This window comes from Euwallacea fornicatus, chromosome 30, assembly GCF_040115645.1.
Source record: "Euwallacea fornicatus isolate EFF26 chromosome 30, ASM4011564v1, whole genome shotgun sequence".
Classification (NCBI taxonomy): Eukaryota; Metazoa; Arthropoda; class Insecta; order Coleoptera; family Curculionidae; genus Euwallacea; species Euwallacea fornicatus.
This window is the reverse complement of record NC_089570.1, coordinates 9,814-31,871: the sequence shown is the minus strand read 5'-3', so window position 1 is coordinate 31,871 and position 22,058 is coordinate 9,814. Positions and strand designations below refer to the sequence as shown.

At 37.7% G+C, this 22,058-nt stretch overlaps 1 protein-coding gene across 3 annotated transcripts; it reads right to left on the bottom strand.

Annotated features, from left to right (window-relative positions):
* Window positions 1-1,464: 1,464 nt before the first annotated feature.
* On the bottom strand, window positions 1,465-21,484 carry LOC136347824 (antichymotrypsin-2-like). 3 transcript variants are annotated; one of them, XM_066298155.1, is made up of 8 exons: window positions 20,204-20,354; window positions 17,007-17,140; window positions 11,980-12,140; window positions 11,774-11,930; window positions 11,591-11,723; window positions 11,211-11,542; window positions 11,019-11,157; window positions 1,465-1,578 (listed from the first exon to the last, which is right to left on the bottom strand). In XM_066298155.1, the coding sequence occupies exons 1-8, from the start codon at window positions 20,337-20,339 to the stop codon at window positions 1,496-1,498; spliced, it is 1,275 nt and encodes a 424-aa protein (XP_066154252.1). In that variant the 5' UTR covers window positions 20,340-20,354; the 3' UTR covers window positions 1,465-1,495. The 3 variants fall into 3 exon arrangements, with proteins under 3 accessions (XP_066154252.1, XP_066154253.1, XP_066154251.1); XM_066298156.1 differs by lacking the exons at window positions 1,465-1,578; window positions 20,204-20,354 and adding exons at window positions 1,708-1,881; window positions 21,401-21,484; XM_066298154.1 differs by lacking the exon at window positions 1,465-1,578 and adding an exon at window positions 1,708-1,881.
* Between the last annotated feature and the right edge of the window lie 574 nt (window positions 21,485-22,058).

The following is a 22,058-nucleotide window of genomic DNA, read 5'->3' as shown; positions in this document are numbered from 1 at the left end:
TTATTACAAGCTCGGAAGATCATGTTTATGTAGTCCTAAGTAGGTAACGAAGCCATTTTAGATTTTACTCTTTAAATAATTTAAACAATTACCTATAGGCAATAAAAAAGTTTAGTACATTTTTGTGATTAAAAGGCTTCGTGTTCTTCTACCCTCCAACAATTGTGAAAGAGCTCGGTTAAATTAAAAAATATTAAAAACTGAATTTTCAGGAAAACTGTAACACTTGGTATATAGGTATGTTTAGTTAAATCGATTCTGAATCACGTAATCTATCACCCCCTAAAATTATTGTATCGACTTGCCGGACACCCTGTATATTTCCACAGATGATCAAGTAGCAGATTTGTTGACAAAACCGTTGCCATCACCTAAATTCATGGAACTAAGGGACTCCATGAGTGTTGAATAAACAGTCTAAGTGTCGATTATTTGAAGTTTTTTGTTTTGTTGACGTTTTTATAGTAATATAGTTATATAGTTGATATTGGCTATTTAAAGTCGATTAAATGATCTGATTAGGTTTTTCTGGATTTCTCTAATCCTTAGCAACAAATGTTGGATCATTTTTGTATTCTCCCCAGGTTTATGCGAGTCCGTAAGTTAGTGTGTCTTAAGTTTACCGGGACATACATTTTGAGGGGGAGTGTTGGATAATGCTTTCTTTCATAAGGCAAAATTTATGAAGGTATGACTTCCATCAAACACATAAACTTTTCGATAGATATGTTTGGTCTAGTCCTTTCAGGATGATATGTAAACACACAGGTTCGACGTAAGTGTTTTAGAGCGATGCTTGATTATTCAATTCATTCCTTTTCTACGTCTTGATATAATAAGACACTTTTTAAAGTCTATCGGACCGCGCATATCAGAAAATAGATCATCATTAGTAATTAGTGTGTTTTCTTTTATCCTCATAACCAAACAGCAATTCCCTTCTTCCCTCAAAGCTGGATCCCGGCGGAACTTACCTTTCAGCGAAAGAAACCTTTGGAGAGCTTTCGTCTTCGAATCCCATAAGTCAGCGACAGGACCCTTGAAGGGGATAGCAACCACGAAACGACTGTTGACCGAACCTCTATGCGCTCTTGGGAAGTACTCCTCACATTTGAGCTCCTCAGCCGACCAGGCCTTAGTCTCAGCGAAATTGTCTTCAACTTCCCAAAATTTCCTCAAATCAAAACCGAAGTCGCGGCCGATTTGCCACGAATTTGTACTCAGGTTGCAAATGGAGTTGCTGACATCAGAATGCACCATTGACCCGGAAACAATCCATCTGAACCTAGTTTTCTGGAGATTGAAATTATGGGAACCAAGGCTAATTTGACCACCACATAACAATATCTAGAACAACTCACTGCCTATTAAAAGAACTATGGGGGAATGCTACCAGTCATAATATGGTGAGCAACACATTAGCATCAGAGGATATTTAATTAAATAATATAGTTAGTTTACATCATCAATCTCCTCAAAAACAATATTACTTCATTCATCCGTATAAAATATATGGATGATTGATGACAAAATATGTGGTCTCTTCAAGAAGGAATCTTTGCCGAAATACCGCAGTTACTAAAAACAAAAAATTCATTAACACTGCAATAAACGTTCGAGCAGGGTTAGTTCAGGTTAGATCTGGTAACATGTAATTTACCATCAGCGTTAAGCATAAATTTGGGTACAAAATGATTGAAAAAAAAACACATATTCATTATATATATTTGATTAACAACACGTTATGGCACAGTTAAAATTTCGAAATCCTTCCAGAAAACAGCAAAACATCCTGAAATTTGAGGTAGTAAATGAAGGGATGATCCGCTAAGAATCGTTTAGCAGGTGTAGACCATATCCTGCCCTTTACTGGTACCCGGACTAAAATAAACATATCATACATGATTAAAGATAAAATGAGGACTTGATGTATTAAAAAAAAACAATCATTTGTTCTATGTTCCTTTATGTGATGTTATTCTATGTAATATACTCATATACGTGCGCAAATAGGATAAAAGTTAAAAACCAAACGGGTCTCTATACATAATATAAATCGCGCTTAAAAGATATCAATTCGTCCAGCTAATAAAACGACATTATCTGTCTTAATGGCACAGATGATCGAACGATTAGCGATGAAGCTAAACTCAGCTGGAGATGGCAGATATTCTGGTTTGAAATGGGCTAAATAAATTAACATAATTTCAACTCTCCTTAAACCTCTAAGAACTACTTGAACTTCTACTAAAGCCCGTATATGCAGAGGCATCACCAAACACCCAAAGCAAACCTCTTATTTCGCGATTATTTTAACTTTGATCAAAGATAAGTTAAAATAACCTTTATTTTGCATGTTCCTGCGGTCAAATTCTGAGAATTCGTCCTGCGAAAAGGACAATTCCATGGACACTCACGTAAAACTTAAACGGGCGATCGGCTACGAAACGCTTTGGAATTCCCGCGTTTGATATTCTATACTCTGTAAATATTGAAAGAAACGCAAATTGTGAGTGAACGTGGATCGGTACCAGTGCCCTCTAACCAGTACTACAAAAGCATCCGAAAGAAACGTGGGAATAGAGACGCATGCGTAGGTAAAGCACACACCTACCCTATAAACGATTTGCCTTATAAGTAGCATGACATCGTTAGATCTAACACGTTAGATCCTTCCTAGCTGACAGGAAGTTCCGCGTCAAATTGAACGACAGTTACTCGAGTTACAGGACCATGAAAGCAGGAGTACCTCAAGGAGCGGTGCTGTCGCCATTCCTGTACAATGTCTACGTGTCAGACCTCCCAAGGACGGAAAAAACCGAACTGGCTTTATACGCAGATGACACCGCAATACTGGTAAGATCTTGGAACGGGAAATTGCTAGTTAGAAACTTACAAGAAGAAATCATAGCTCTTGAAACGTGGTTTTCTAAATGGTAAATAGATCTCAACGTCGAAAAAACCTAGGCAATCGTCTTCAAACGAAGAAAAAGGATCAAGACCGAGGACAGAATGAAAATCAAGAACGAAGATGTACCATGGGCTAAGAAAGTTACGTATCTAGGTGTAGACATGGAGGAAATCCTCATGTGGCGGACACATGTAACGAAAACAAGAGCTAAAGCAAAGGCGACAAGGGCCATACTGTATCCGATGATAAACAGAAGATCTAAATTGCCACTGAAGAACAAAATCACACTAGTTAAAACTATGATTCAACCTCAGCTAACGTATCATCAACCGCATGGGGTTATGCAGCAAAGTCGCGCTTACAGACTCTCCAGGCAGTGGAAAACATCGGGAGTCTCAAGAGCCGCAAGGCTCCGGGGTTGGACGGGATACCGAAGGAGGTCTTGAAGCTGTACCTTGGGGCATTCCCCAGAGTATGGCAGGTTGCGTAACGCGCATCTTGACCTCGGGCGTGTTCCTCAAAATCTGGAAGAGAGTCCGTCTGGTACTGGTGGAGAAACCGAAACGGGAACCGAGCGCGGAACCCTCGTACCGGCCCATTTGCCTAATCGATGGACTCGGAAAGATTGCAGAAAAGGTGATCAAGACCAGACTTCTGGAAGAAGTGATGACGCACGGAATGATAAGCGAGAGACAGTTTGGGTTTGTCAAAGGCAGGAGCACCATTGTGGAGGACATCAAGTGTAAACATTGCCCACAAGCAGGCTTCTGCATTATGGTAAATATCGATGTAAAGAACGCTTTTAACACGGTGCCGTGGGACCTCATCGTGCGAGTGATGAAGAGGTCCCCGATAAGCAGGTACTTGACGGACGTCGTCCAGTCATACCTGCAAGACCGATTTTTTGAGTTGCCGAACGGGGAGGTCCATGAGTTGTCGTGTGGTGTTCCTCAAGGATCCGTTCTGGGTCCCGTCCTGTGGAACCTGTTCTACGACGAGCTGCTGACGGTGGGTTATCCAGAGGGTGTCACTCCGGTGGCATACACAGACGACTTGTCGTTGGTGGTCACGGCAAGAAACAGGAAACCCCTGGAGAGGAGAATTAGGGGGGGCCATGGAACTGGTCTCCGACACGTTCCGAACCAAAGGTCTCAGCATGGCTACGGACAAGATAGAAATGGTGCTTCTGGTGGGAAGAATGTTGCTGAGGAGCATGAGTCTCTGAGTGGACGGTGTCAGGTACGAAAGTCAGGAATATGTAAAGTACCTGGGAGTGTGGTTTGGTAGGGATACTCGTTTCGGCGAGCACACCCACCGAACTGCCGACAAGGTGGGCAGGATTCTATGGAAACTCGAGGGAATCCTGCCCAGAGTAAACGGATTGGCGTTTGAAAGGAGGCGAGTGCTTGTGATGGCGACGGCGTCGGCCCTGCTGTATGCGGTTCCGGTGTAGCACACCGAGCTGACGTACCAAAAGTACAACGCCATCTTTGAACGAGCAAACAGATCGCTCGCAATCAGGGTGGCGTGTGCATACAGGACGGCTCCGGGCGTGGCGGTGTTGGTGTTGGCTAAAATACCGCCGGTGAGACTTCGAGTGGAAGAGAGAAGAATGGTATGGGAGCGAGGTAAGAAATCAAGGAGTGAAGGGAGCGGTTGGGTGATTAGCGAATGGGAGAAAGAGTGGGCCAAGTACGATAGCAGGATGTAAATGTTCGTACCTGGGTACGAACACCTTCATCCACCGCCTTACGCCAGCGTAAGGCGGTGGTTTTAATGTAAATGGACGAGATTGGGTTACGCGCTGTCACAGGTGTTTACTGGGCACGGTGTGTTCTCGTAAATACCTGCGAAGAATCGGAGTAGAACGAAGTAACTACTGTTGGTTCTGTGGGGACGAAACCGAGAGCGTGACGGACACCCCGGAGCACACGCTGTGGGAGTGTCTGCAGTGGGAGGGGTATCGTGTGGAGGCCAGGGAGAGGGGACTCAACTTGGACCCCAACACGATCGGGCGTGAATTGGTGGAGATAGAGGAGAAGTGGATGACATTTGAAAGAATGGTGGGAAAGATCATGTGGGATAAGAGTGTCAGAGAGAGAAAACGGAAATCGGGAAGAGTGCAGGAGTAGCGAGTCCGCGAGGAGAGAAGAAAGGGCCCTGAAGGATTGTTGAAAGGCGATACCGGGGCGAAGAGGGGAGGTGGTTTTAGTGGGTAGGCGGGCGACATAATGGTCAGTCGAATCCCACACTACCTGGCTGCACGACGAAGCCAGGTGTCATAAGAAGATTCCCACCTTCTCGCAAAAAAAAAGGCAGTGGAAAACATTGCTCTGAGAACGGCGTTAAACGCGCCTTGGTACGTTAGCAATCAGGCGATAAAAAGAGATCTAAAGTACAAGACAATGACGGACGTCATAAAAAAACGTGCCACCAAGACATTCCAAGCAGCGGAGCAAAACCAAAACGAGCTAATCCGGAAAGCAACAGCTTACACTCTGGAGCAAGCCATTCCGCATAAAAGACCAAGAAACCAGTTACTAGATAATGGATGACAAAAAGGAACAGACCTGCACGTGACCAAGCCAGCAAATGCAGACTAGAAGAAAAGACAACAGCCGCAAGGCTTCCAGGGCAATGGTGGGGAAACGAAAACCAGGGCAGCCTTTCTGGATTTTCTGACCCATCGTTGCTAAAAGAAGAAACTCAAAGATCAAAGCCGACGAAGAAATAAGCATCCGAAGAACAGAAGAGGGCAGAAGAACCCCATGTCTTCGGGGTAACTTAGACAAAAGGAACGAGAGGTAACAAACACCTCCTCGGACAGGCAAGAAGAGCCTAGAGCGATAGCAGAACAAAAGGCGATAGTTCCGCTCAACTCTGCTAGCTCACAGAAGAAAAACAAAGGGCGATCAAAGAAATCAAGCGCCAAAACTCGAAATTCTTTTGTAATACGGGGTTTTTTAGTGGGTGAAACCCCACACAGGCTGGTTGCACGGGCACCAGTATCGTCTTTCGCCAAGATTTTTTATCCCCGGGGTCGCCCCCCCCCAACAAAAAAAACTAACATAGTAGAGAAATCCGTGGTCTGCAACGAAACGTCTTGTAGGTAATGAGGACGAAGAAAATGGAACTGTGTGAGTTGAACAAATAATTTGTAAGTAAAATGCGCAGTTAATTAGAACTTCCAGGTACATTCAGGTGACCGGAGGACCACCACCGTAAAATTTTACCAAAATATGGTCTTTATCGCAAGCAATATACAGGGTGTTTCCCCGGGAACCGTCATTAGACGTTTTAGGAAAACTACGAACAGCAAAATAACGAAAATTTAGTGATTTGGTTCAGATTAAGAGCCTCGTGACGACCTCGTCTAAAACATTTTCAATGACATCATACTTCCGGTTGTACCGGAAGTCGACACTCGTTGTTTATTTTAAATATTTATTTAAATTTGTATTCGACGTTCAATTTTAATGCAAATGACTTGAAGGAACCAATGTAATCACATTGTGATATTATAAAAACAAAAATCCTTTAGTAGGATATGCAGATTCGGATTGGGCTAGTAAAGAAACTAAGAGAAAGTCATATGCATATGTACGTGCAGACTTTGTATCTAAATTTTGAGGAGGAACCAATGCTTGAAAAAGTACAAACAAAAACTAGCAACTTGCAATATTAAAAAATTCACAGTGCAAGGCACAAGTTAACACCAGTAGCTGAAAATTATTTGCTTTACAAACTAATATGAATAGTTTTCAGCAGTGAGTACTGGTTGGTGTTGGTATCGATATTGTTGGAAAGTTGGTACGTGACAAACAAAGTTTCGATCTTCTAATTTTAAAATGCTCTATGAAACCATGTCTTTGCTTGTTGTGGCGGTTTCCCTCCCCTATACTGTAGTTTTAGTCTTTTAATAGGGCTTTGAGGTCTGCACTGAAACAAGCATACATGTGGTTTTCGGCCTAACTTTTGCGGCTTCACCAGATAGACTTATCGGTTGCGCCACCTGTGTGTGCTTTGCTTAGTTACTACGGCTAACGTCCATATTTTTACCTCCTACCATCCGCACTAAATTGTTTTGATCGTATTGCCGCTTGTGCAGCATAAAATCTTAAGTGTGGTATCTCAGAGGATCTTCAATATTTGAGACCAGATATTAAGATATTTAAGCAAAGAAATAATATGTCTCGGGTTTGAGCGACGTATTAAAGATACAGTTAGGTGCAGAACTGAGTCAATACTTAGAAAATTCGTATTAATGGTGGCATAAACAAAATATCTAACAAGTATTCAAAGGAAGGCTTTTATTTTCAAAAAGTACATTAACATTAACATTAAAACCATACAAAACATTTGCTGAAAATAAATGGGGTACATCAAATAATCCTAAATAACATTGGTTCACTTTTGCTCCACTAATATTATCATTGAACACTTTGGTCGACATTGACACTAAGATTTGGTCCAGAGACTTTTAGCTCTTTTAACAGCTAATATAGACGAGTACGAACCATTTAATCGCATATCCTCCGTTAATAAACATCATAATTCAAAATCTTTAAACAATGAAGCCGATTTCAAAGTTTCAAAGAAAATTAATTGAAAAATCACACTGATTGATGGAAGATCCACACGGGAAATCGCATTTCAATTAAATATAAGTCAATCCACAGTACAAAGGGTAAAAAATAAGTGCAAAATTTCCTTAAAAATAAATAAAGGTGGCCAACCAAAAAAGATGTCTGCGCAAGATACTAGAAGAGTAATTAGATATTTGGGCAGTGGTGAAGCCTCTTCGGCCTCCAAAGCAGCCGTGTTGCTGCGAGGGGATACTGGGAAATCGGTGAGCAAATGGACAGTCCAACGAGCTTTACATCAGTCCAAATTTGTTGCTGTGGAGAAGAAGAAGAAACCCCTACTTTCTAAGAAGAATATTAGGGCACGACTAGATTTTGTAAAAAGATAGTATGAGGCATGGACCGAGAAGGATTGGATGAAGGTTATTTGGTCTGATGAAACTAAAGTTAACAGATATGCAACAGATGGTCGACATTGCAGCTGGAAACGAGAGGGAGAATCCATGAAACTAAAAGATTTCATTCTGACGGTGAAGCATGGGGGAGGAAATATTAATGCTTGGGGCTTTATGTCGGGATATGGGGTTGGACCATTGAAGAAAATAGATGGGATAATGAACCAGCACATCTATAAAGCCATTTTAAATGATCACCTAATAGATACTGTTAATAATATGCCTTATCCCACTAGCAAAGTAATTTTCCAACAAGACAACGACCCCAAGCATACCGCAAAATCTGTGAAGGAATGGTTGGGTACCCAAAAATTTCAGGTTTTGCAGTGGCCGGTACAAAGTCCCGACCTAAATCCCATTGAGAATCTATGGGCTTCCGTGAAATATCATCTGGTTAACGACTACGATTCGCCACCATCTTCACTTAAAGTTTTATGGGAGAGAATAGAAGAAGTATGGGATCAAATTCTACCTGATTTCTGTGAAACACTAACAAAAAGCATGCCAAGACGTCTACTAGCTGTTAAAAAAGCTAAAGGTCTCTGGACCAAATCTTAGTGTCAATGTCGACCAAAGTGTTCAATGATAATATTAGTGGAGCAAAAGTGAACCAATGTTATTTAGGATTATTTGATGTACCCCATTTATTTTCAGCAAATGTTTTGTATGGTTTTAATGTTAATGTTAATGTACTTTTTGAAAATAAAAGCCTTCCTTTGAATACTTGTTAGATATTTTGTTTATGCCACCATTAATACGAATTTTCTAAGTATTGACTCAGTTCTGCACCTAACTGTATATTTTACTCAGTTCTTAATAGAGATAAAAGAAGTATGACTTCGTCTATCTGTGTATAATGCATAAAAATCTATATTTATTCAGAAATCTGAACTTTCTGGAATGGTTTTGCTTCAGCACGCTGGAAAAATCTGAGTGTATTGCATAATAAGCATTGTTTGTTTGAGGATATCTAGTGTATTGTTAGTTAATTGTTAACAAAGACTCTTTAATGAATGCAATACAAGAAATTACACATATGTCCAAAATTATTGCATATCGATGAAAAGACTATTTCTGGTTTTTTCGAATTAAATATGTGGTAGGTATGTATTGTTTACATCTTTTGCACCAACTTTAACAAAAAATTAAGCAAGATAAGAAATGTTTATTTATATTTTATCAGAATTTATAAATTCTTGCCCTCCGGATTAGTGTTATCTGAGGTGTTCTACCATTCTGACCACGCTAATATCGTATAGAAATGCCAAGAAGTGTCATTTCGTACTTTAACAGATGTCGAATAGTAACTTTGTTACGACAGGGTCTATCACAAAATGAAGTGGCAGAAAGTGTAGACGTTAATCAAAGTGATGTTTCAAGAATTAATAAAAAGTTTCGCGAAACCAATTATGTCAAGGATCGACCAGGAAGAGGTCGGAAAAAGCTTACCACTGCAATACAAGATCGTCAGTTGTCAATAATTGCTAGAAGAAACCCAACAAGCACAGCGAGTGCTTTTTCTAGAGAGCTTGCATGGCTTGAGGGAGTTACTGTGTCGAGGCAAACTGTGTCACGTCCATGGAGGTCTATTAATTTACATTGCCGGAGACCTTTGCGAGTTCCAAAATTAACAGAACAGCAAAAACGTACACGGTTACAATGGGTACGAGAAATGGTGGACCAAAATCAAAACTGGGAAAATGTCATGTTTTCAGATGAAACACGAATAGGCCTAATATCGGATTCTCGATGTACCCGAGTCTGGAGGGCTCCAGGACGACAAGCCAGATTAGCTACAGCTCAGCCCCGTGTCCCATTTCAAGGGGGTAGTGTAATGTTTTGGGCTAGCATAATGAGAGGTGCTCGAACACCATTAGTTGTTATCGACAGAACAATGACAGGACAATTTTACATTCAGGAGGTGTTAAACCCAATTGTCTGTTTATTCCGAGGGGCAGTTGGTGCAGATTTCGTCTTCGTTGATGATAACGCACCTCCACATCGAACAATGGAAGTGCAACACTTTTGTGACGAAGAAGGAATAACTCGATTACGATGGCTTCCCGCATCTCCGGATATGAATGTGATAGAGCATGCTTGGGACTTCCTAAAAAGACGGATAAAGAAAAGAAATAACCCTCCCTTAACGTTAAGGGAATTGAGAATTGCAGCAATCGAAGAATGGGAACAAATTCCACAGGTCTACCTAGATAAACTAACTGGTAGCGTGCCAAACCGTCTTAGAGAGTCCATCAATGTCCGAGGAGGAAATACAGACTATTAGGACCAATATTTTTCCCTGTTCCTAATTGTTATACTTAGAATGTAATATTTAATTTTCAAATCTTATAAATCAATTTTTTATTATTTGTTAAATTTAGTTGTAATAAAAGTAAATAGTACAGAAATATCTTTTCCATGGGGTCGGAAGTAAGTCCTGATTAACTTTAGAAATAAATATTACTTGGAAAGTCTTTTGATTTTACCAAACATTCATATGCAATAATTTTGGACATATGTGTATGATTGACCTCTCCGAGAGAAACCTAACCAACAGCCGACATAACACTGAATACATTCATAGAATTAGCTGTGTATGTTGGGTTGCCTAGAGCTTTGCTTACATTCCTGGTTAGTTTCTTATACAATTGACTATGTTTGTGCCAGTAATGCTTCATTTAAAAGACTGAGGCTTTCAACAACAACTAATCAGATACAAATAATAATTGTGAATGTTTTAATTAATTTTCCCAGTAAACAAAATTACATTATCGTAATTAACAAAAAACAGAAACGAATGGTCGGCTCCGATTATGGTCGATTTTCTCAATGCTACAACTAAAACTAAAAAGAGAATAATTCTTTTCTATTCCCAACGATACGGTGTGAACTGTGCTACTTACCGGAAATAAACGTGCCTAGTGCAGTAACTTTTACTACATTAATCGAAGAAACACTGATCATAAAGTACCTAACATTTTCGCGACATTTCAAGCTCTAAATTTAGAGTGCAAAAGTTAATAATTGAAAGCAGCAAAAACATGAAGAATCTAAAAAAAAATCACTTACCGGAAGTTACAGCTGCAGCTTCAGTTCCAAACTTGGTTACATTGATAAAAGCCTTCTGGATCACCGCAGACACCTTCAAAGGTTCACTAGAAATCCCGCTAAGATCCGCACTATAGCTGAACGCCTTTTTCAATCCCAACTAAAGAAAAACTATTTCCAAAAACTAATTTCAAAGATGAGATTTATTTTTACTCTTTTCAAGATGGACTTCAAGTCGTACTCGCTCTCAACAAGAAAAGAAGGCAGAGTTACAGACACATGTTCATACTCCAAGTTTTGGGGTTTAAGAAGAGGATATATGTCTTTTTCTAGGGCTGCAAGCCCCTCGATTTCGTCGGGGAGGACGATGGTCATTGTAATATCGGTTTTAGAGTATGGCAGCTCCAAGAATTTGGCCTTAAGCGTTGGAGATTCGTAGTACCTAAATTCCTTTTTTTTATACATCATATCAACTTCTTTAGTGTTTGTTTTGGTTATATAGAAAGTCTCCTTGTTGATATACGAAAACACGTTCTTCCAAGTGCCTAAATACTTTTGGTACTTCAAATGGACAGAAAACGATGATTTCTTACCCTTGAAATGTAAAGCGTTAATCAGGAACAAACTGATAGAATTGTCGATATCATAAGGATTGACTATGTCCCTGATTTTGTGGTTGGTGCGCTCTTCCACCCATCGGTTAATTTTTTGAGCTGCTTCAACCCTCTTAATACTCAAATTAACAATGTTAATTATAGGAAAAGTCAACAATATACCTTAGCGAAATCAATATTTTCGATATCGGCGTCATAATTTTCGATAGCTCGCTTTTTGAAACTGTCCAGAATATGGAAATCATTATTCACGAACAATTTATTGGCTGAGGATAACTGGAAGTGCATGGATTTTTGTTTTAATAAAATAAAGACATTTCTGCAATAAAAGGAGATTAGCAAGGGCGCAATGATAAAAAAAAACATACCTAAGGGCTTCTTCTGTCGTTTCTTGCGGGGGTAAATTAAGGGCGGAAGCGAACTCTAGAAGAGTGTCATTCTTGGCACCAGCCGCGATCAAAGCCAAGATTGCTTCGATTGAAAAGGGACTGAATATGAAGTTTTGGTTGGGCTTATCCTTGAGAATTTCCTGCAATGGAAAAAATTTCCTGGTTTATTTAATAAGGCTCAACTTTTTGATTTGTTGAACTTTTTTTTTCTTACCCCATAACACTGGTAGGAACTGCAACTTTAATTTTTAAAATGTCACCAGCTATTTTCAAATTGTTTTACGAAACTTACTCTTACTGGCGTATACATATACAGGGAGGCCCATTTAAAACTCATCAACTTTCAAAAACATGAAGATTGAAATCTTTTCGATTTGATGTTCCATTTGAGATTCTTGAAGGGGTTGCGCCCCCGAAAAAAATTTCATTCAAGATATTTCAGGTGTACTGTTTTAAGTGGGCCACCCTGTATATCGAATTTTATTGGAGATAGATTCGAAATATTTCCGAGAAAAAAATTCTTTTCTTTATCGTATCTAAAGAAATTAAAATTGATAAAAACACAAAAATAATATAGAGGTCTTTTGTTTTTTTTTTAATTAAGTAAATGGAATTCCAGACATTGCAATTTTTAATTAAAAAAGAGGCAGTGTCAATCTTTTGCGAGGTGAAATAGAGCGGACAGCTCGGTTACCTGATTTAAATCTCTGTAACTTTTTCCTTTGGGGCCATTTAAAATGTCATGTTTATAAAGATCGGCCAAACGGCCAAATAACATAGTTAACTTGGGGACTCTTATCATCGGTATAATGCAATCAATCAGGTGTAACGTACCTATTAACCGCCATTAAGATAGATCATCTTTCTAATTAACTCTATTCGTATTTCTCATGAAGAATTGCTTAGTACCCTGTGCTGACTTAACCAAGCAATTAGCTGAGTTCGGAGTTCAAACAAAGGACATTATGTAGTAATTAATGTTATAATCACCCCTCTATTTGGTAAGATGCATGTAAATACAGACTCAGGGTAGCAAAGAGGATTCGGTTAGGAACCATTTTCAATAACAGTCGATTACAATAGTTACATGGTAAAACCAACGTGTTTTTTTAATAATAATATATGTCCTGCATCGAGTTACATTACACAAGCGAGACGCATGCGTGAAGTGGGATCGTCCATTATGAAGAATATCATTGTGTTGGAATAACGGATGAACACACTTTGAGCAAATGGCTTAAACATTAAATAACAATTAATTCTTGCCACTGTTTGATACATCCCTTCTGACATATGACAAAAACAACACTCCTTCTACAATCATCGTCCAAGCGTTTAGAAAACTCCTGAGCGAGCTGCCTCCCAGTCGTGTTCTTTATACTGACGCATCAAAATGCGCTGAGGGAGTGAGTTGCTCAGTCACCACCAGTACTTCAACGCTATCTGCTCTGCGACTCCCAGATTTCTGCAGCTTTCACACAGGGGAACTCTATGGAATCCTCACAGCCCTCGAACTGATTACCAATTCAGTTAAATCAACAATCATTTGCACACACTCACTAGCATCGATTTACTCAATTGACAACTTATACACACAGCATCCTCTTGTCCAGGACATTCATCGCGGGTATCAGACGCTCTGGGCGCAATGCGGAAAATTATGTTGTTACATGTCGATAAGTAGAAAAAATGGGAATTTAAGTTATTTAATTGAATTTCTCAAAAACCGTTGCTCCTAGCGACATCAATAAAGAATAACTTTTTTAACTAGAAAAGGTAGAGGAACAAATTTTATGAGGACAAAATGACATACGCCGTGGTACAAAAAAGTTTAAATGGCTTAAATGACTCCTAATTGTCGATTGTCGACCCTCTAGAAGATGCACCGAAATCGTCGATAAATTTGAATTGATCATCTCCAAAAACCCCCATATAAGAAATTTCGTGAAATTAGTCCGAACTGTTCCAGAGATATTAAAGAAAATTTGATTTAATTTTTCAACTTGGGCACCCTGTATCTCAGTTAGTTTCAACTTTTGGTATAACATAAATTTAGCTATATTGCATTATTTTTATGTTATAAATCCATCGTTGCTCTGTGTCCCATTACTTAAAACTCACCCTGTATATATATACAGGGTGTTCGATTTATCATGCACATGCGATTTTCTCGAAAACTAAGAATTTAATAAAAAAATGTTTCAAATAAAGTTTGTTTGGGATAAAGGAGCGCTTCTTTTGACATTTTTTTTTTCAAAAAAACTGTCATTTAGAAGGCCTTTTCAAGCTAATTCGCATTTTTTCTAATGGGAATCCTAGATTTTTTTGACGGAAATGGATACATCACTAAAAACTGAAAAACGTGTTGTTAATTTAAACACCAGTCGATCCGAAAAGAGTTTATTATATTTTAAGTTCTGGTTACATGAAGCGGTAAAAATGAACTGACTAACACTAATGTCTTATAATTAAAAAGGTAATCGGCGATGCTGACTCTGATTATTATTCGTCGTCTAAGAGAATTGACTCTAAGCAGAATCAGCGTGGAATAACAAGAATAAATCACGCTAAATAGCGCTTAGATATGAAAATAAAGGCTCAAATATTTTCCTAATCTAATTCTATTTTAACACATGTGTTTGAAAAATTTTTCGATTCAACGCTTTTTTAGATATTTTATTCAAAGAAATAATCGAAAATTAAGTAAAGCGTGGAACAACAACATACAAGTTTTCTAATCTAATAAATATTCAAAATTTCTTCTACCAACTTCAATACACTTTACAACACGTTTTTTAAACGATTCATGAACACATAATAATGTTTGAGTACTAATTTCCCAAGAAGCTTGCCTAATCCGTTGTTTCATATTTTCTGGGGTTGTCGGTATATGCTTGTAAACTTTATCCTTCAAATATCCCCATAAAAAAAAATCCGGAGACATCAAGTCTGGCGATCTTGCCGGCCAGTTAATAGGACTATTCCGTCCAATCCAGCGTTCTAAATAATCACTATCAAGGATTTGTCGAGCACCCCTAAAAAAATGCGCTGGGCAACCGTCGTGTTGAAACGTCATGGAACGTCGCAATTCTAAATTCAGCTCTTCAAGTAAAACGGGCAATTTTCGCCTTAAAAATTGTTGGTATTTTTCCCCGTTTAAGATCTCATCAATAAAATATGGTCCAATTAAATTTGTTCCTATGATTCCACACCACACGTTTACAGACCATGGATGCTGATGCTCAACCTGCCTTACCCATTTAGGATTGTCTACAGACCAGTAATACATATTGTGGCGGTTAAATTGACCATGATTTGTAAAAGTTGATTCGTCAGAGAACAAAACTAACATAAAAAAGTTTGGGTTATCAATTATTTGTCTTTGAGTCCATTGACAAAATAACATACGATTCCGAAAATATTCGCTGTGAAGTTCCTGATATAGGGAAATACAATAAGGTCTTAATTTATGACGACGCAAAATACGAAAAACACTGTTCTGCGCTACTCCCGAATTTGATGCAATTTGTCGAATACTAATTTCTGGATTGTAAGCAATAGCAGCCAGGACATTGATTTCATTGTCTTCATTAGTTACGGTATTTTTACGTTTCTTTTTTTGTTTATCAACATTCCCAGTCTCTTCAAACTGCCTCACAAGTCTTTTGAATGTAAACCTTGACGGCACAACCTTTTCTGGAAATCGTTCAGCATACATTGTTATTGTCCTTGAAATATCGCGACCACTTTCTCCATAAATAAGGATCATTTCAATTTTTTCTTTTAATGAAAAACACGCCATTATTCTTCAAGTATTTCTTAATCACAAAGAAACAATTCGAACAACACCACTCAATTGCTACTATGATTTGAACATTTTATTTATTTACTAAACTTATCAATGAAATTTTATATTATCGGTTGTATTTTATTGAAACAATTTGTTTAAAAAAACTTGTAAGGCAATTTGTAAACCGGCGAACGTTAATAAATAGAATTTTGAATATTTATTGGATTAGAAAACTTGTATGTTGTTGTTCCACGCTTTATTTAATTTTCGATTATTTCTTTGAATAAACTATCTAAAAAAGCGTTGAATCGAAATTTTTTTCAAACAAATGTTTTTCAGTTTTTAGTGATGTATCCATTTTTGTCAAAAAAATCTAGGGTTTCCATTAGAAAAAATGCGAATGACCTTGAAAAGGCCTTCTAAATGACAGTTTTTTTGAAAAAAAATGTCAAAAGAAGCGCTCCTTTATCCCAAACAAACATTATTTGAAACATTTTTTTATTAAATTCTTAGTTTTCGAGAAAATCGCATGTGCATGATAAATCGAACACCCTGTATCTTAGTAGGCTTAGCTAATTGCTTGGTTATTGGGCTAAAGGTTAAGTTAGTATAGGGTATGAACAAATCTATATGAGAAATACAAATAGGGTTGATCGGTACATTACAAAATTTGTAAAATTACAGGTGAACAGACACAAGTATTTATGGGTCATTTCGGACCGCATGCCCAGGTTCCTCTTGTCGTTATTGGACGGACTATTCAGAGCCGAACTTTCGGATTTTTTTCGCCCATGTGGAGGATTTAGTCAGGGGCGCCGTATGCGAGTCTTCTGCACAATTTGAGGACGACTCTGAAGATTCCTATGGGAGCTTAAATTGGGACAACAGCTCTCTTACGAAAGAAATCTATTATCCTGCTAGGAAGCTAGGAAGTGACAATTTGCTTGAGAATACCGAGTTTATTAAGGCTTAAATCGTGGTTTTCTCATGATAATATGCCATTCTAGAACGTTTTCTCTTAAACCTCTTAATAAACGAAACATTTTTCAAAGTTGGTTGTTAGCAACTAATGCGCGCTAGTCCCAATGAAGTGCGCCCCCACCCCTCCCCCAATCTATGACAATTAATGTTGACGTCATCGTGAACTTTTGAGCAACGCTGTCTCTCTTAATTGCGTCACTCGGAATAAAAGATATTATGAGAAATAATGACTTACATTATACAATCGTGCCGTAAATTGCCAATTTCCAGTGGCAAATGCACTCAATGGCTCCATTGCGTTGCAGTGAGTCAACACGAATAAAGTGGTCAAAACTAGGCATATTTGCATCAGCTGCATTCTGGACGATTCTGAAAGCGAAAAAGAGTAAGTGTACACCTGGAAAAAATGATATTGGGAAACTTAGTTGCTCTACACGAGGACGCTTTTATACAGGCTGTCCGTTTTACGACCTCAACCATGGGAATCTCGGTTATTTGAAGAGATACGCGGTCGGTGAAATTAGGGCAAAGTTGCGCATTTTTGACCTTTGTAGGATGCCGTTTGAAAAATTATAAAATTTCGATTACTTCCGGAAGTATCCGGGAAAATATGAAATATTGAAAAAAGGTTTTTATTTTGTTCCCGACCCATTTGGAGAGATAATTGAAAATGGCTGGCACATTTTCGTAGTCACTTTTTCTCCTCGACAACATGACAGTATGAAATTGGGAATCCGACGTTTCGATTTTCCGGAACCATCATCAACTTTATTTTTTCTTATATGCACCACCTCGAATTTTTGACATTTCTGGATTCAGTTTTTTTCATTCGATTACTATGATGTATCACATGTTGAGATTCGGTCTTGCCGTTTAGTAGAAATATCAAAAATCATGTTTTTGCAAAGAGTGCTTTGGAAATAACGTAAAGGCATTTGTTTCGATAAACAAATTTCATAAAATTTTCTTCTTAAAATGCCTTTTCCAAGTGACGAAAAACGAGATGTGCTAGAAATTGATTACGCCTCGCATCGAAATGTGCAAATTACTTCGGAAACATGTCTAGAGCGATATCCAGAAAAGCAGCAACCAGTAAACAATTACTTTCTGTTACTTCATCGAAACTTAGCCGAGTTTGAAGCATTTTCGAAGCAGAAACGACGAGTTAAATCTTCAAATGAGAATGAGGCGAACATTTTACAGGCGGTAAGTAAAATTTTAACACCTTCAAAACATATTAAATGCCAAGGAAATTAATTTTCCATTAGATCCAGGATAATCCGTCTATATCAACAAGAATGATAGCAGAAGGGATTAACATATCTCATCAGGCAGTGTGGAGAGTCTTAACAAAACCAAAATATCGCCCTTTTCAAAGTCACATATCTCAAATGTTGCATCCAGGAGATACTGAACGGCGGGTGGCATTTTGCAAAATCTCCATTTTCTCTCCAACGTGATCTTCTCTGACGAGTGCAAGTTTACCAACTCGAGCATGTTCAATCGACATAATGAACATGTCTGGTCTATTGAAAATCCACGAGAACATCAGGGTCGTCTACCACAAATACGCTTCGGGTCAAATGTCTGGGTTGGCCTATTTGATGATAGGATTATTGGTCCTTACATTTACGAAAAAAATTTAACCGCAGATGAATATCTACATATTTTGAAAACCTTTCTTACTGACTACGTTGATGATGAACATTTGCTTCAACCGCTTGAATAACGTTTGGTTCCAGCAAGGTGGTGCTAGGAGAGTAACGGATTATTTGCAAGAACTATTTCCAGGGAGACTCATCTCAAATAATGGAGACATACATTGGTCGGCACGCTCACCGGATCTTTCTCCATTAGATTTTTATTTATTGTGGAGTTATGAAAGACCCTGTTTATAAATCTTTACCCACTGATATTAATGAGTTGCGAAGGAATATCATAACCACTTTGAGAACCAAAATAAGAATACAAGATGTTTTAAGATCAATTCACAACCTAAAAAGACGTATGCGGCTGTGCTTGGAAGTGGATGACGAAACCTTTGAGCATCTCTTATTAAAATGAGATTATATTAAAAATTATCAGAACCAAAATATGTATGTCATTTGCAAAGTACTCTTTGCAAAAACAGGATTTGTGATATCTCTATTAAATGGCAAGACCGAATCTCAACATGTGATACATCATAGTAATCGAATGAAAAAAACTGAATCCAGAAATGTCAAAAATTCGAGGTGGTGCATATAAGAAAAAATAAAGTTGATGATGGTTCCGGAAAATCGAAACGTCGGATTCCCAATTTCACACTGTCATGTTGTCGAGAAGAAAAAGTGACCTCGAATATGTGCCAGCCATTTTCAATTATCTCTTCAAATGGCTCGAGAATAAAATAAAAACTTTTTTCGATATTTCGTATTTTCCCGGTCATTTCCGGAAGTAATGGAAATTTTATAATTCTTCAAACGGCATCTGACAAAGTTTGAAAATACGCAATTTTGCTTTAATTTCACCGACCTCGTATCTCGTGAAATAAACGAGATTCCCATGGTTGAGCTCGTAAAACTGACACCCTGTATATGTATATTCGCCACTTTCGTGCTACTTAATTTTAAACATAATTTACATAACTATGAAGATTTTTAATGCGAACGAACGAGAATCTCGCACTTGCAGGTAAAAATGATGCATAATCACGTTAATGCTAATCTGCGTATGTTTGTCATTACCACACGGACTAAAATGAAATTCAAGGAATCCTGTTCTGTTTGTATATATTTTACCAACAGTGATTTTCGCTTGAAAATTTTGTGGTGACTAATTTACATTTGCAGGAAATGCAGGATAAACGAATCGTAACTACACTTGTGTTCTGATATAAAGGGTGATTCTAGACAAGTGGGACATGTAAATATCTTGAAATCGAGAAGATCTACAAAAAAATGCTCAGTCTTTTTTATTTTCGGGGCCTCAACTTTTTATAATGTCAATTTTTTTTCAAGGTCACCTTCACCTGTCTTTTGGGGGCAACTTAATTTTTTCAAATGTAACAGCCAATTTTTCTTTTGAGTGTTGAATTATGGACACCTAAATCCTAAAAGGTGACACTAACCTAATTAATGGCACAATTTAGATAAATCTTCTAAGTTATTATACAGGGATCACGTATACCATGTGTGAAACTTGAGTATGGTATTGATGGCTTTAGGGTGTCCTTCCATTAGGTGATAAGGATTACTTTTAGATAAAGTGAATATGATATTAGTTAGTCTTGCCTAGGCTTGCTTTCCGACTGGCCTATAGATAGAATATACAATTTAAAACCATATGCAATTATTTTCTATCACCTATTCCCAACAGGTACAAAGAAGACTCCATGAAAATGCAATTTTTTTTTCAAATGTACTATTTTCTGATGAACCCAGCTTCACAAACCTTGGTGAAGTGAATCGCCACAACATGCATTATTGATCGGTTGAGAATCTGCGTTGGTTGCGTGAAGTGGAAAGACAGCGACCATGGACTTTGAATGTTTGGTGTGATGTTTTAGATACATATCTGATTGGTCCATATTTCTTTGATGGAAACCTCAATGCCGAGATATATCGTCATTTTTTGTTAGAAAATTTGCCGCTCCTTCTCGAAGAAGTTGATTTAGAGCAAAGGTTGATAATGTGGTTTCAATATGACGGTTGCTCCGCTCATTATGCTAGAAATGAGAAGTTTTAAATGAACATTTCTCACAAAGATGGATTAGGCGTGGTAGTGAAGTTAACAGGCCAGCCTGATCACCAGATTTGACTTCACCAGATTTTTTTTATGGGGTCATTTAAAACAAACAGTTTATAATCGAGTACCAAATACTTCCGAAGACATGAAAATTCGGATTAAAAACGCTTGTCGAAACAATACAACTGAAATGCTGGAAAATACCAAACAATTATTTCAAAACGGAATTGTTAAGTGCCTTGAACAGCAGGAGAACGATTTCGAACATTTGTTGAACTGAATTTTTTTTTATTATAAATTGAAATTTACTACAAAATTAATAAAAGTGTTAAAATAAATAAATACAGTTTAATGAAATGTTTTTTATTTTGTGTCTGTTATTATTATAAATTTCATTACTTTTAGCAAAAAAATGTTTCAAGTAAAAACATTTTTATTGCCAATAAAGAATTCGAATTTCTAAAAATAAAACTGGGTGTTACATTTGAAAAAATGAAGTCGACCCCGAAAGACAGGTGAAGGTGACCTTGAAAAAACAAAATTTACATTATAAAAAATTGAAGCCCCGAAAATAAAGAAGATTTTGTTTGAACAATTTTTTTGTCAGATCTTCCCGATTTCAAGACATTTGCTTGTCCCGTTTATCTAGAATCACTCTGTATAATAGACAATAGCCGAACTGAAATTACGCTGAAGCATGCGAAAAAACGCAATACGCAATCGAATTTGCGTATTGTAAACTTTAATATTGCAATGAGCAAATTCGACGAAGAAATCTACAGAGCCAGCTCTAATAATGCAAAGCAATCAAATACTTAAGTGTAAATTGTTGTGTATTCATGTATTGTCTGTGTGTAAATCTCGGGGCAAAAGATTTAGGACAAATTATTTTGGAGAACTTACCTTTGTAAGCAGACAGAGGACTATGAGTGTAACTACTCAAAACAGAAACAACTTAAGTCTTCAAACCGATAAAATCACTTTGGGACTTAAGGGGACAATGATTTACAGTGGTGGACAAAAGTATTGGCACAGCAAGCATTTTTTGAAATAGCGCCTCAAATCTAATAAATAATAAGTTTTTTTTTAATTAGGAATAATGATGTATTATACCTCATACCTTAACGTTGTTCCTGTTACAAAATTAAATTAAAAGCGCTAATACACTGACTTTCAAAAAAACCGCAACACCAAGAAGAACGCATTGTATGTATTTGAAATTTTGGTATGATTTTAGACTTGTAAAGAGAAAAAAATGATAAAAATTTCAAGTTCGTATTTTAATGCGATATGAAGTTTTTCTTTACTTTTTTATCTGTGACGATCGTTCTTTTTGCAATTTTTTTACAGGCGGATAGCGATAAAGGTGTCATTGTTAGTACCATATTAAATGTGTGGTAGTTCAAAATGCCTCGTGTACGCCAAAATGCAGTTTATCGGCAGTCAACTCACTTTGAAAGGGGAAGAATTATTGGTATGCATGAGGCAGGTTTACCTTTCCGCGAAATTGCACGTAGATTGGATCGAAACGCATCAACAGTGCTAACAGCTTGGAGAGATT

Excerpts from the sequence above, each read along its gene's own strand:
- LOC136347824 (XM_066298154.1), bottom strand. The coding sequence starts at position 20,339 with ATGGACCAATCAGATATGTATCTAAAACATCACACCAAACATTCAAAG. Across the intron at positions 11,724-11,773 it reads AAAATATTGATTTCGCTAAG|AGGGTTGAAGCAGCTCAAAA; the intron begins GTATATTGTTGA and ends TTGAGTATTAAG. Across the intron at positions 1,882-11,018 it reads AGCTGCAGCTGTAACTTCCG|TCCGGGTACCAGTAAAGGGC; the intron begins GTAAGTGATTTT and ends TGTTTATTTTAG.